This window comes from Orycteropus afer, unplaced genomic scaffold (assembly GCF_000298275.1).
Source record: "Orycteropus afer afer isolate SDZICR_OR568_19922 unplaced genomic scaffold, OryAfe1.0 scaffold00397, whole genome shotgun sequence".
NCBI classification, from domain to species: Eukaryota; Metazoa; Chordata; class Mammalia; order Tubulidentata; family Orycteropodidae; genus Orycteropus; species Orycteropus afer.
In genome coordinates, this window is record NW_006921984.1 from 1,035,403 (window position 1) to 1,050,841 (window position 15,439).

A 15,439-nucleotide genomic window follows, 5' to 3' on the forward strand; every position below is an offset into this window, starting at 1 on the left:
CATGTCAGCTTTCAAAAATGAACCCCATCGTAAAGTGAGGCACAGCTGCAGAGTAGAGGGTGGAGGGCAAGGCCAGGGCATCCTCAGAGTGGCAGGGTAAGGTCAGAACCTGGGCTGGAGTGAGGGCTGGCCAGGAGGGCAACAAGGGGAAGTGGGTCAGGAGCAGGAAAGGGGTACCAGATGTCATCAGGGCCCCAAATCTCTGTTGTCCATGGCCAGCTATGTAGGAAAGGACAGGGTGGACAGTTTAGCATGTGTGGGACAGGCCTGGCCCAGGCAGATTGATTCCATGTTGTCCCTCCCATTTGGCCTCGTCACATTGGTTTGAAGCTGATTGATTAATGAGGCTCTCAGGGAAGGCAGAGCTGGGGCTGGAAATGGGGCCGGGGGTCAGGGCTGTGAATTAAACATGGACTCCAGCTCCTCCCTGGCGCCAGCTGAGGACACAGGGACTTCTGCCTTCCAGAGCCCTGAGCCAACCAGAGGAGGAGGCGTCAGCACAGGGCATCTTTGCAGAGGTGGGCAATAAGCCTGGGGGCACATGCACGTGCATGCAAGGCCTCACGGGCACTTTGTGGTAGAGTCACTAAGTCTACAGGTCAGACTAATCACTGTATGAGTTTTTGTGAATGTGCATGTGAGTGTGTGCACATATGTGTGAGTGTGCACATGTGTGTGAGTGTATGTATGTGTACAACTGTGAATGTGCATGGGGGTGTGATTGTGTGTGTGAGTATGTATGTGTGTGTATGTGCATGAGCGTGTACATATGTGTGGGAGTGAGTGTGTTTATGTGTATGTGAGTGTGTATGTGGGTGTGTTTGTGGGGATGTGAGTGTGCATACATGTGCATATCAGTGTGTGCACATGTGTTTGAATTAGTGTGTTTGTGTGTATGACTGTGAGTGTGTATGTGGGTATGTGTATGAGTGTGTTTGTGTATGTGTGTGTGTTTAAGTGTGTGTACGAGTGTGATACATGCATGTGTGTTTAAGTGTGTGTATGGGTGTGTGTGATGTATATGTGTGTGTGAGATGTGTGTATGTGTGTGTTTGAGTGTGTTTGAGTGTATGTGTTTATGTGAGTGTGTGTGTTTGAATGTGTGGATGTGCGGATGTGTCTATGTTTTTGTGTGCATGACTGTTGGTATATGTGCATGTTTGAATATGTGCATGAGTGTGTTTGAGTTGTGTGCGTGAGTGTACTTTTGTTTGTATAAGTGTGTTTATGTGTTTCAGTGTGTGTATGAGTATCTGTGTTTGAGTGTGTGACTGAATGTGAATGTGTGTATGTGTATGAGTGTACATATGAGTGTGTGAGTGTGTGTACATGGGATAAGGTGAGAAAATATGGAGATGCACTAGATAAAATGTGGAGAAGGACAAAACTAGCATGTCCTTTCTGCAGCTGCTCTGGAGTGTCCAGGGCCTTGGCCCTGCAGAGTCAGGCCCTCTTAGAGCTGAGCACACCTGCAGGGACAGGCCCCCCTGTTTCAGGGAGCATTCCTCTCAGTGGGATCGTGACTGGCTGTGCCCCCTCTCACCTCAACTGGTTCTGCCCCACAGGGGACCACCATGTCGTCCAGCTGCAGCTCAAGTCCAAGGAGACGGGCATGACCTTTGCCAGCACCAGCTTTGTCTTCTACAACTGCAGTGTCCACAACTCGTAAGTGCCTCCAGCCTCACTAGGAGCCCTACCTCTATGGTCAAGGTTGGGGAGGAGTGGGTTCTTGATCTTCCATCCAGAGAAAAGATATCACAATGGTCCTCAAGGAATCTCCATCCAGAAGCTCCATGAGGAAGCCTCCTTCACTCCGGGAGGAGAGGGCCCTCTGCTCTGGTACCCACAGTGCTAATGGGAAGAGCAGAGAAAGAGTGAACAGAGAGAGGGTCTGAGGTGAGGTCTCCAGACCCCTTGCCCACACATCTTCTCAGATATAAATCTCTCTGAAATGATTCAGTTCCCCACCACCTTTAGCCTTCCATCTGAAGTACAGAGCAGAGGAGGAAGCAAGGAGGGAGAGACCCCCACAAGTCCAGGGGAGGCCAGGTGGTCTCACAGCTGAGCTGGATGTTCTTGTGAGCAGGGCTTGGACCCAGGCTGTGGGGATTCAGGGAGGCTGAGGGGCATGGGTTAGGGGTGGGAGGCTCTAGATGGGGAGGGTCAGGAAGACTGGCTCTCACTCTGTGTCACTTAAGTGTCACTACCCCAGGGAAGGCACGAAGGGCCAAGGCTTGGGCTATAGAGTCAGACTAGCTGGGAAACCTGCTGAGCTTCCTCTGTGAAATGGGGTACTCACCTTCCTTCCAGGGACGGCATCCAAAATACACAGCAAGGGCCCCTGAGCTGACACTACTGGGACAGTGTCCTGGTCAATGCCTGCATGTCAGCCCATTGGCCCCGCATGACACTGTGAGCCTCCAGTAGAGCTGTTTTAAGTGAAGCTTCTAGAACCTCATCTGGCCCATAGTTCTAGCTCACTGTGCACACTATAGTAGTACTTCATCTATAAATGATAAGAGTTTGGCCAGATTGGAGATGAACTAAAATTATGTCTGGAATCTTGATATGCAAAATAGATGGAAGTAGGAGCTATCCTGGCTGATGGTTGGGGGTCCCCAGTCTCTAGGAACCCCACACCTCTCCAGCATGGCCATGCTTTGGGCTTTACTCTTCAGAAGAAGGGAATCATGTTGGGTTGTTCAGCAGTTCAAACACCCAACTAGGGTTCCATCAAGCACAGTTTGAAAACCAGAGGACTTGATCTTGAAAAGCCCTGCTTATGTTAACATGCTGTTGTGTTACCTCTCCATGAAGGATGGTCTAGCTGACTTGACCAAAATCATTTGGGGGCTCAAGGCTGGGGTGGGGTTATAGTCTATCTATGTGGTTATGGCAGCTGTGATTCAGTACTTGGCTTTCTTTGGAGCCCCAAGTTGGAGGCAACCAGGTTTCCTGTCCAAAAGCAAGTTTCCTCATCCTGGGATTCCCTTTCTCTTCTGGCCATAGAGCTGCCCTTGGCTTTCCAACCTGAAGGCCTCATCCCTCATTCCCCCCTTGTCCTTCTAGGAAGCAGAGGAGATAGGTGAAAACACGTGTGAAGCTTCCCTTCGGTCAATGAAATGGTGTTAAGCATCTACCAAGTGCAAGTGGGGCCAGTGGTGGTTCAACAGTAGAATTCTTACCTTCTGTGTGGGAGACCTGAGTTTGATTCCCAGACAATGCACTTCGTGTGTGGTGACCATTCATCTGTCTGTGAAAGCTTCTGCATTGCTATGATGTTGGACAGGTTTCAGCAGAGCTTTCAGACTAAGTTGGACTAAGAAGAAAGGCCTGGTGATTTATTTCTGAAAACCAGCCAGTGAGAACCTTATGGAGCACAAGGGTCGGATCTGTCACCGACCAATGGCAATGGTGCAGGACTGGACAGCATTTCATTCTGCTGTATGTGGGGTCACCATGAGTCAGAAGTCAACTCAGCAACAGCTAACAGTGATACCACCATGTTCAAGGCAGTGTTCCTCTTTAGACAAGGGGGATTCCCAAATCCATAACATTCGAAGACTCAATCCTTGCCCTCAAGAGTCCATGGCCTCTTAGACTAGCAGAAGAACTGGGCAGTCCAGTTGATGAAATGTAATGCAGCCTGGCCAGTGCTGAGATAGGGACACAGAGATCAGTGGGAGAGGAGATCAGTATGACCAAAGAAAGAGGAGGAGCTGGCCAGGGGGAGGAGGGAAAAGTGGTACCCAAGGGGAGGAGCAGCATGTGGAAGGGCATGGCCTGTTCCAGCCTGAAGCACCAAGCACATGGGTGGAAACAGTGTGGTGAACCAGGAAGGGCTCAGCCTGCATGCCAGGCATTTGGGCTTTACAAAGAAGGGAAATGTTGGGTTTCTAAACAGTTTTTAGGAGTTGACTCTTATTTATGGTGACCCCATGTGTGTCACAGTAGAACTATGCTCTGTAGAGTTTCCGGTGGCTAAATTTTTGGAAGTAGATTGCCAGGCCTTTTGTCTGAGGCACCGCTCAGTAGACTCAAATCACCAATGCATCTTAACTCTTTATACAACCCACGATCTCCTCTTAAGCAACAAGAGCTTTTAGAAAGTTGTCTTTGCTTTTTGGGGACAAAGGATACAGGTAGGAATTTCCAGTTATGGAGGAGCCCTGTGTATAAAAGAGCAGCCTAGGAGCTTCCTTGGCCAGGGTGGGTCCAGATGGGTCCTTGGAGCTGAGAACCTAGAGTCAGATTGAGTTAAATCCCAACTTGTTTGTCCCAATCTTTACTAGCCTTCTGTACAACCCCTGATGCTCCAGATCTTATCACACCTCTCTTCAGCAAAGGAGGGTGCCATCCTTCGGACCTGGAGGAGGAGCTGATGAGGTCCTTGGGGAAAGAGCTGTCAGCACCATGTATGAGGGGGTGGAGACCAGGGACTGCTCACTTCCCAGAGAGAAAAGAAGATAGGTTTATGCAGGGTCTGCTCTTCCCAAGCACTGATGTTTGCAGGTGTTTTCTCTTGCTGTTAGAAATATCTTGCTAGACTCTGGAGATATAAGGCCCTCTAGTTTGGGCTCACCCAGGTTCCAGAGCTGTGCCTTTTCTTCCTGTGTGTCAGATGCCTGTCCTGTGTGGAGAGCCCATACCGCTGCCACTGGTGTAAATACCGACACATCTGCACCCATGATCCCAAGACGTGCTCCTTCCAGGAAGGCCGTGTGAAGCTGCCAGAGGTAGGTCCCCAGAGCTAGAGCAGTGGATGCCAGGTGGCTGTAGCCATGGGACATAAGGCAGGTCTTCTCCTAGGAAGAGAAACCAAATTTCATGAAAGCAATAAGCAGGCAAAGCCTTGCACTGATTCTGGGTTAGCCTTTGAGGTTGTCACAGAGATGTGCCCAGGTGCATTCTGGGCCATTCCATGCTGGAAGATCCTTCACATGCCAGGTAAGTCCTAAAATAATTCCAGAGAGATGCATGCATGTGTGTGTGTGTGCGTGTGTGTCCTAAAAACCGTTGTAAGTACAAGCAAGATGTCCATAGAGAAGAATTAAGATCAAAGGAACAAGTTAGTAAAAAGGAGAGCAGGGACCCTCAAGGTGGGGCTCCCAGATCAGCAGCATCACCATCCCTGGAAAACTTGCTGGAAACGGACACTCTTACGCTCTACTAAGACCACCAGAATTGGAACCATTGAGTGCAGGACTCAGCCATCTGTGCCTTCATCCAGACGATTGTGATGAGAGTTCAAGTTTGAGAATCATTGAGCTCAGGTTAGGTCTGTTGATATGATGTGGTATTTCCATTCCCCCTTCATTTTCATTCTTAGTCTTGAAAATGATTCATCCTCTTAATAGCATTATTTTTGTATTTTAAAAAATGGTTTTTTATTGTGATTTAGGTGAAAGTTTCCAGAGCAAATCGTTTTCCATACAGCAGTTCATACACGTTTTATCTCATGACACTGACTGCAATCCCCACAGTATAACAGCTCTCCTCCCCATCATCACCTCTTTCCTGTGTCATTCCCTCCCATGCACTCCTGGCCCCCAAGAAGTCTCCCAGTGTGTATACTGCCCTTCTGTTCTCCCATGATTGATGTCTCCAAGGAGTGTATCTACCTGATGTAAATGTTCAGCCCATATGCCGATCTTTTCTTTTGCTGGAAGTCGTAGGAGTGAGTTCCATTCCAGACCTGAAGAGTAGCTAGGGGCAATAGTCTCAGGGGTTTCACTAGGCTCTATCAGACTAGCAAATCTGGTCTTTTATTTATTTATTTTATGATTTTCAAGTTTTGTTCCACATTGTTCTCCCACTCTATCCAAGATCTCCTACCACAGATCCCCCTCTGAGTGGTTGACAGTGGTAGCTGGGCACCATCTAGTTTTTCTGGTCTCATGATCACATAGGCTGAGGATTGCATGGTCTACCAGTCCCTTGGACTAATTGTTTCCATACATATTTGGTGTTCTTCATTCTTCTTTGTTTTGGATGAGGAGAGACCCATTGTTGCATCTAGATGGCCACTTGCAAACTTTTAAGATCCCAGTTGCTACTCATCAGAAGTAGGATGTGGAACAATGTTTTTATGCAGTATGCCAATTGAGCTTGATGTCCCTCTGGGTACTGCCTGTGGCCAAGAAGTCACCACAACTTTGTCCCTTGTCAGTCTAGTATATACCTGGACATTCTTATAGAACATACAAATATGCTCATAAAAATTGTCTGCCAACACTATATATGGTCATGGGCAAACTTCCCCTGTAGACATACCTGATCGTTCAGCCTGCCCACCCATCAATCCACTTGTACATCAGTGTTTTAATAGCATTATTTTTAAAACGCTGTTTTTTTCTCTCTTAGAACGAGAGGTTGCAGGGCAGAGACCTCAAGGAAATGGGCATAGAACCACTTTGGAAAAGTCTGTGGTTGTCCTGACTTGTGTTTCTTACAAAGCTGTGTGAGCCCCCTATCCAGCTAGTAGTTCTGAAGAGTAAACTGTAGAGTAATGTGATTAAAATAAAACTCACTGCCTTCAAGTGGATTCTGACTCATGGTAATCCCACGTGTTACAGAGTAGAACTGCTCCATAGGGCTTTCTTGGCTGTAATCTTTAAAGCTAGGAGCCCTGGTGGCACAACAAATAAGCACTCAGCTTCTAACAGAAAGGTTTAATGTAAACCAGTTGTCATGGAGTCGATTCAGGATTACAGCCTAGGAGGCTCTATGGGGCAGTCCTGCTCTGTCATTTGGGGTCACTATGAGTCCAAATCGACTCCATAGTACCTAACAATACCAAAACCAAACAAACCCACTGCTGTCAAGTCAGATCTGACTCATAGCGACCCCTGCTTGGGTTTCCAAGGCGGTGTCTCTATGGAAGTAGATTGCCCAAACATCCTTCTGAGGAGTGGCTGGTGGGTTTGAACCACCAACCTTCTGGTTAGCAGTCAAGTGCCTTAGGTACTAGGCCACCAGAGCTCCTGCACCTAACAACAGCCATCCTTAAAGCAGGTGACCAGGCCTTTCTCCCATGGCACCAGTAGGGGGCTTTGAACTGCCAACCTTCAATTCCCAGCCAACCACAAACCACTCCCGCCACTCCAGGAGTGTGAACCTAGTGTTCATGTGTTGATTCTCTCTTTTCCTTTCATGAAGACAAAAGGAATGTGAAGGTAGCAGGGCAGACATGGGTGGGCAGCCAAGGGGCATACCCTTGGCACAGAGCCCTGGATAAAGCAGCACAGTATCCTTGGTCAGTGCCTGTATCTTGGGCACAGGGTCAGCAGCAGAAGGGCTGGCTGACCACCCAGGGCCCAGAAAGCCACCTCCTCTCATTTCAGTCTGCAGCCTGCAAGTATGTTGATGTCAGCAGAGACCTGGCCTCATTAAAATAACAAAGACAATCGTATTCCCAGATGGGATTCCATCCACTTGTATAAGGGCTAGGATTCCAACACACATTTTGGTGGGGACACAATTCAATCCATAGCAGGAGCTCTGGTGGACAAGTTTCAGAGGCACCTCCAGACTAAGACAGACTAGGAGGGAAGGCTCAGTGAGTGTCTTGGTTCTCTAGTGCTGCTATAACAGACATACAACAAGCGGTCAACAAATAGAAATTTATTCTCTTACAATTTAGGAGGCTAGAAGTCTGAGTTGAAAGTGCCGGCTCTAGGGGCCAGGTGAAGGCCCCTCAACCTTGGGCTTCCGCTCTGCCTCCTGTTTTAGGCCCACTGGAGCTGGAGGCTTTTCTGATTCATGCGGCTGCTGGCTGCTGAGGCTGACGCAACCAAGATCAACAGATAAAATGGCACAATGCCAAGATTGGCAGGCAACCTGGCAGATGACCCGTTCAAGTCCAGGAACAAACCCCAGATCAGCAGGCAACGTGGCAGGCCAAGACTCAGCCGAATGCAGGCTCCAAATGTGCCAAAAAGTTAGAGACTTTCCTCAATGCTTTCCCGTATGTACTGGAAGCAGGCCATACCCTGAAGGCAATTAATAAGCTGCTCACAGCAGATTCCACCATGGACCTGATCACACCACATCCAATCTTGTCATGGGGAACAACTGCATCCAGCTACCAAGCCACTCAAAACCCTGGCCCAGCCAGGCTGACACATAACCTGAACTACCACAGTAAGCTACTTCCTAAATCAGCCACCAACTATACTATGGAATACAACAGAATTAACCCAACTGGCTGGCTTTGGACAGGTCATCAGACAGGATCAGTTGCTGGAGGAGGACATCATGTTTGGTGAAAGAGAGCCAGTGAGGGAGACTCTTGGTGAGCTGGATCGACACAGTAGATGTAACAATGGACTATAACATGTCGGTGATTATGAGGATGACACAGGGCTCGGCAGTGTTTTGTTCTCTTGTACATAAGGTCACAAGGTCACCATGAATCAGAGCTGACCAGGCAGCATCTATCTGCCTGTCTGTCTATCTATGTGTAGCACTGACAAGGGACTCACAGCCTCTCAGAGGGTTTGGTACCAGAGCTCCTGCTATGGATTGAATTGTGTCCCCACCAAAATATGTTTTGGGATCCTAGCCCTTATACAAGTGGATGGGATCCCATCTAGGAATATGATTATCTTTGTTATTTTAATGAGGCCAGGTCAATGTAGGGTGTGTCTTAATCCAATCACTTTTAGCTGTAGAAGAATTGTCTTAGACACAGGAACAAGAGGGACTAGGGAAAGATGCCTGGAGATCACCGAGGAATGCGTCAAAGAATGCTAGAGAACCTGAGACAAAAATTTCTCCCCAAGTAGATAGAGAACCTTCCCCTCAAGCCAGTGCCCTGAATTCAAACTTCCAGCCTCCCAAACTGTGAGAAAATAAATTACTGTTCCTTAAAGCCACCCACTTGCAGTATTTCTGTTGTAGTAACTCTAAGAGACAGCACCAAAACCAAAAGAACCAAACACACTGCTGTTGAGTTGGATCCAACTCATAGCGACCCTTCCCTGGGTTTCCGAGGTGGTATCACTAGGGAATAGATTGCTCAACCTTCCTTCTGAGGAGTGGTTGGTGGGTTTGAACTGCCAGCCTTCTGGTTAGCAGTCAAATGCCTTAAGCACTATGCCGCCAGAGCTCCCAAGAGCACTCAAGCTCTCAAGACAGCACTCAAGAAAGAAAGAGGCCTGGAGGAACATGGCCAAGAGAAGGACTCCAAGGTGAAAAAACCTACTTGTGGCTGCCCTTCATCTTTCCATTGAGCTTGAGCTGGGTTACCATGTACCCAGCAGTGTGGAATCACGGGGCCTCCTCATCCCACAAGTGGATGGAATTAGCTTTGGCCCCTCTTCTTCTTGGATGTTTATTTATTCTAAGAGAGGGAAGCTATAAGAGTGCTTCCTGGTCCAAGCTTGCAGATTACATTCTACCCACCTCAAAACAAGGGAGAGTTTAGGACTTGAACATGGAGGAGAAGCCAGAGTTGCCTGTTTCATGGGGGTTATCATGGCAGCTTCTTCCCAGGTGAATGTCCCGAGGGAAGATGAGTCAATACTCATTCGTGGACCTCTGGCTGACTCCAGCCATTTTAGGTCAGTGGAAGGAGATGTGTCCTTGGAGCTTAAAAGAAAACCTCTGGTATTAGTGGAATATGTTTATGTTTTTTAATGTTTTCACTTTGTTTTGTTTTCTACACCTTTGATTCTGGGAAGAGATAGGAGCAGGAATTAGGAGTGATAAGTAAAACAGACTTTGAAAAGTGATTTTGTGGACTGCTCTAGACACAGTGCTCAACCCCATTGGGAGGATGGCTTATTCACAGCCTGACGCCCTGTGCTACTCTGAAGCTTAGCTATGATGTCATGGGTCAGCATTTCTTACGCAGTCTAAGACTTTCCCAGAGGCAGAGCACTGTGAGGCTTTGTTGTTGTTGTTGTTATGTGCCGTCGACTCAGACCCGACTCATAGCGACCTCTCCTTGGGTTTCCGAGGCAGTATCACTACGGAAGTAGATTGCCCCATCTTCCTTCCAAGGAGTGGCTGGTGGGTTTGAACCGCCAGCCTTCTGGTGAGCAGTCAAGTGCCTTAGGCACTATGCTACCAGAGCTCCTGACAAAGTGTGCCCTGAAGAACCTTGCTGATGACTTTTTCCATCTGCAAATGAGGCCATTCGTCTACATGATCTCTGTTGATAGCTGCCCTTGAGTTGGCCTCAACATGGTGACATTATGTATAACAGAACAAAACATTGCCCAGCATACCCCATCTTCATGACATCGGTATGTCTGAGTCCATTGCTGTGGTGCACAGGATTTTCTTTGGCTAGTTTTCAGAAGTAGATCACTTGGCAATCTGAAACCAGCCAAGGAAAGCCCCAAGGATCACATTTTTTTGGAAGTAGATCGCCACGCCCTTCTTCCTAGTCTTAGTTTGGACCAAAACCAAAACTCACTGCCATCAATTTCATTCTGACTCATACTGACCTACATTGGGTTTCCAAGGCTGCCAATCTTTATGGAAGCAGATCACCTCATCTTTCTTCTGCAAAACAGCTGATGGGTTTGAACCACTGACTTTTCAGTTAGCAGCCAACCGCCTTAACCCCTACACCACTAGAGTTCCTTCCTTAGTCTGAAAGCTCCACTGAAATCTGTCCACCATGACCCTGCTGGCATTTGAAATACCAGTGACATAGCTTCCAGTATCATAGCAATACGTAAGCCACCACAGTGACAAAGTGACAGATGGGTGGTGGACATGATCTTGAAGGTTCTATTGTAAATGGAAATAAGCTGAACAGTGCCTGAAAGAAAGACACATCCAAAGTGGTCTCACAGAGGGAGTGTGCTGTTAGGTCTCAGGTCTCCCAATACTATCTAAAGACAGGGAGAAAAATAGGGTACAAAACATGTGAAACTGTTCATCAAGGATTAGTAACTAAGCACAAATAAACCCATGCTTACCTTGCCTACTGGGTATTCCATCCCTGTCAGTGATTGTAAATTTGAAAAGAGGCTTTGATTGTGTATAGAAAAGTGCTGTGGGGTTGGGGGGAGAAACAGATACCAGCCATATGTAGAAGTGGAATCTTTGATGTGGTGAAAATATGAGATACTATTCACTACAGATTAGTAAGTAAGCACAAGTAAGCCCATGCTTACCTTGGCTAATATGCCCCTGCCTGACAGGTAACCCATAGCCAGCCTTAGGTTGCAGCTCCCTGGACATCCAGGCTCAGACCCACCTTCTTCGAGTAAAGGGCAAACCCAGGTCCCGTGGTTTTACTGGATGTCCCTGGGTTTTCATTTCCCTTCACCCTTTGAGTGTGAGGTGTAGACAGGGCCTTTTGTTAGCCAAAAGAGAGGCTGCCAGGTGGCTTTTCATCTACACAGCGCCATCTTAAATCCCCAGGAAGGCTTTCATCTGTGCGTCTTCCAGTTTCAACACTGGCTTTGTCAACTTTCACCAGGGATATTGAATTACCTCTTTTTTCTTTTTCCCTGAACAAAGAGGGCATTCAGGAGAAGTTATTGGTCTGGAACAGAGAACTGGTCAATCATTGTTGTTACTATATTAACGACAAGTATTGTAGCGTACTCACAGTGATAAGAAATAGAATGCCCAATAACATATGTCATTTATAGTAACTATATTCCAGTTACAAGGAATGATTTTGTTTCAACTAATGATGGCATTATAATAACAACCCTGGATCTTTAGATCAACTGCCAGATCCCAAGTACCAGGTAGAAGAGGGAGAGGAGAAAGCAAGTGAGGGCAAAATGGATGACAGTGTCTTCCTGCCCTCCTACTCTTCCACATCAGCTGGGACTCCTTCTTGCTGCCAGGTAGCTTGGCCATTCACTGAGCTGGGCATTGACAGGGTCATGGCCCCACCTCTACCAACCTGGAAGAGCCACTGGTTCCCAGTGGCTTTGGAGTTCTCCCACAGGCTGACCTGAACTTCCTCATCTGTCCTCGCACTTAATGATGGTGATTCTTGGTGGACAAAGGCAGACTTCCATGGAAAAGTAGATCCAGTGGCCAAGAATTTGTCCTAGATGTCACTAGTCATTAGAGAAATGCAAATCAAAGCCATAATGAGATACCCTTTCCCACCACTAGGATGGCTGTTATCAAAATAACAAAGAGAAAATAACAAGCAGTGGTGAGGATATGGAGAAACTGGAACCCTCATTCATTGCTGGTGGGAATGTGAAATGATGCAGCCCTGGTAGAAAATGTTTGGCAGTTCCTCACAGAGTTAAACACAAAGTGACCACAGCACCCAGGAGTCCCTGCCTGCTGCACACGATTAACACTCACCTGCTAACTGAAAGGTTGAGGATTCCAGAGATGCCTCAAGAAAGAACTGGTGGTTACTTCTGAAAAATCAGCCACTGAAAACTGTGGCTCACAGTTCTACTCTGACACACGTGGGGTCAGTTCCACTCTGACACACCATTGGAATCGACTCACAGTAACAAGTTTTACCCAATTCCACTCCTACACACACACACACAAGAACTGAAATTAGTCATGCATATGAACACATGAGCACCAACGTTCATTGCAGCATTACTGCCAAAAGCCAGAAAGTGGAAACAAACCAAGTGTCCATCAACAGATGAATGGATAAACAAAATGTGGGTCATACACACAATGGATTCTTATACAACCAGAAGAGAAATGAAGTTCTGATACATGCTATGACATGGATGAACTTTGAAAACACTACACTAAGTGAAATCAGTCAGACATACAAAAGACAAATATTGTATGATCCCATCACCACCACACCACCCACTGCTGTTGAGTCAGACCTGACTCATAGTGACCCTTCCTTGGGTTTCCGAGGCAGTATCACTATGGAAGTAGATTGCCCAACCTGCCTTCTGAGGAGTGGCTGGTGGGTTTGAACCGCCAACCTTCTGGTTAGCAGTCAAATGCTTTAGGCACTATGCCACCAGAACTCCTGTATGATCCCACTTATATGAAATAACTAGAGTAGGTAAAAGGTTACAATGTAAAATGTAAAAAGTAACAAAAGAAGGTTAGGGGTTACTAGGGGATCCACCCACTGCCAACAAGTCTATTCCAACTCCTAGCAACTCTTTAGGGCAGAGTAGAACTGGGCCATAGAGTTTCTGAGCCTGTACATCTTTACCAAGGCAGACTGCCTCATCTTTCTCTTGCAGATCGGCTGGTGGATTCGAACCACTCACCTTTTGGTTAGCAGCCAAATGCTTTTAACCACACCACCTTACTAGGTGATACCAAAAAAACCTAAACCCACTGCTGTCAATAGCGACCCTATAGGACAGAGTACAACTGCCCATAGGGTTTCCAAGGTTGTAAATCTTTATGGAAGCAGACTGCCTTATCTTTCTCCCATGGAGTGGCTGGTGGGTTCCAATCACTGACCTTTTGGTTAGCAGACAAATGCTTTAACCACTGTGCCACCAGCATGCCTTTACTAGGGGATATGGATTTTTTGCTGTAATTTCTTATCTAAACTTAAAGGTGAAATGAGCTGAAATCTGGCCCCCATGTGGGATGGCTTTGCCAGGAGGACGGAGCCCATCTGGCCTACAGGTGTGCAGGCTGAGACAGAGGGTCCCATCAAGCCCTCTGCTAAAGTTGAACCACAGTGCTTACTCCAGAGAGTAGTTTTAAGATCAAAGGAGGCAAGATAGATTCCACTTCATTTCCAAAACTGTGCTCCAAAGGTTCCCCAAGACCCCCTACCACCCCTGACACACCTGAAAAGATAGCCCCAGCCAGAGCTATGGATATCTCTTGATATCTGGTGGCCCTCATGGCCAAGTCCTCTCCAGAACCACAGAGCTGGTGGCACCGCTGGGAAGTCCTAGCCCCTGGACTGACACTTGCTCCTGGCACTGAAATGGCCCCACGCTCTACGCTCTACGAATGCACAGGAATTCACCGCCGCCCATCCCCACACCCCAAGTCTGGAAGGGTCAGCCTGCCTTCTTAGAGTCTATATCCCTTCTTGCAGAGGAGCTATTCCTGGAATCCAGGCCCAGGGAACAGATCCACCCCCTCATGCCCTTCACCCTCCTTTGGAAAACAAAGCCAGATCCAGCGAAAAGCCGGCATCAACCCATGCCCCTCCCCCACCCAGGTAGTCCATCATGGGACTGCCATTTCTCAGGCAATTGCACTTTCCATCAATCCCACGGGTGCCCCCCCCCCTTGAGGTTATGGGTATTTCCTTTCTGTATTATTACTTTGGTCTGCCCATAAACCAGCCCGTTGTAGATCATGCTAATGGCATTATAAACTTGGGGAACAGCAAGCAAATACATAGCGTGTTACCTTTGTGTCTTGGGTATGATGGGTCTGAGCAGGTAAGTGTAAATTTTGGCGTTTGCTTGGGGCAAGGGCTGGCTCCTCTCTGGAATTGCTGGGGGACTTCAGTGACCTGGGACAGGAGGGGGCAGACCAGCCAATCCCTCATTCCTGTGCTGCCCCCAGGTGCTGTGTCCTCCCCACCCCCAGCTGTCTGTAGCCCCTCCCTCTGTCTGTAGTAACTAGGAGAATTAGAGCCCTCATCTGGTAAACACACGGGGTGGCGGTGGCGGTGGGGGTGGGGGAGCTGTAAATCCAACCCCTCCCAGGCAACCCAGCCCTGAAGCAGCCTTTTCACCCTCAGCATAGCAGCATTCTTTGTGTCCTTGTTCAATTATTTAAATATGCAGTAGAACGTCTGTATGAAGCAGCCATGGTCGATGGACAGAGCAGATGGAAAGGCATTTTCTGGCTTTAATACTCTGGCTTTGGTTTCCACTCCCTACACTTAGCAGTGCTGGAGAATGGAGTCTGAACTCGCTGACCTGAAGCCTGCCCCAGCCACCTCCCCAAACCAAGCCATTAAAGATTTCCTGGCGCCTCCAGCCACTGCCGCTCCCCACCCTCAGTCCATTCTTACAGCAGCCACAGGCAAACCACCTCCCAGGGAGTCAGGCTCTTATTGTATGCATTTGTCTCCAGAAGCTCTTGTTAATGCAGGTGTTTTCGACCCTCTGGGAGCTGGCCCTGGCAAATGAGAGTTCAGACAAAGAACCCCCTGCAAAAGAAGGGGATAGTAGGTTTTTGAGGGATACTGTCTACAAGTTGGATAATCATCTGTGGACCAAAGTCAGAAAGATGATCCGGGGAAAATATTGTGGTCCTTGTCAGTGTGGATACTGAATCATGTGACCGGTGTTCTTAGTTTTTGCTTTGGGAACATGAAGGTGACTAGGCATGTTCTACTAAGAAACAAGAGTCCAGGTGACAACATGCAAGATGATGGAGGTGGTGAGATGTCACTGGGTTGAACTTTAGTATCATGTTAACTAGAGCTCTGGTGGCATAGTGTCTAAGGCATTTGACTGCTAACCAGAAGGCTGGCGGTTCAAACCCACCAGCCACTCCTTGGAAGGAAGACTGGGCAATCTACTTC

The 15,439-nt window shown here is 47.8% G+C and overlaps 1 protein-coding gene across 1 annotated transcript in view; it reads left to right on the forward strand.

Annotated features, from left to right (window-relative positions):
- Nucleotides 1-15,439, forward strand: part of PLXNA4 (plexin A4) — a 497,799-nt gene that overhangs the window by 386,197 nt on the left and 96,163 nt on the right. The window contains exons 7-8 of the mRNA XM_007953478.2: nucleotides 1,566-1,665; nucleotides 4,622-4,736. Of these exons, the coding sequence (XP_007951669.1) occupies nucleotides 1,566-1,665; nucleotides 4,622-4,736 (215 nt within the window). The remainder of the gene's footprint in view (nucleotides 1-1,565; nucleotides 1,666-4,621; nucleotides 4,737-15,439) is intronic.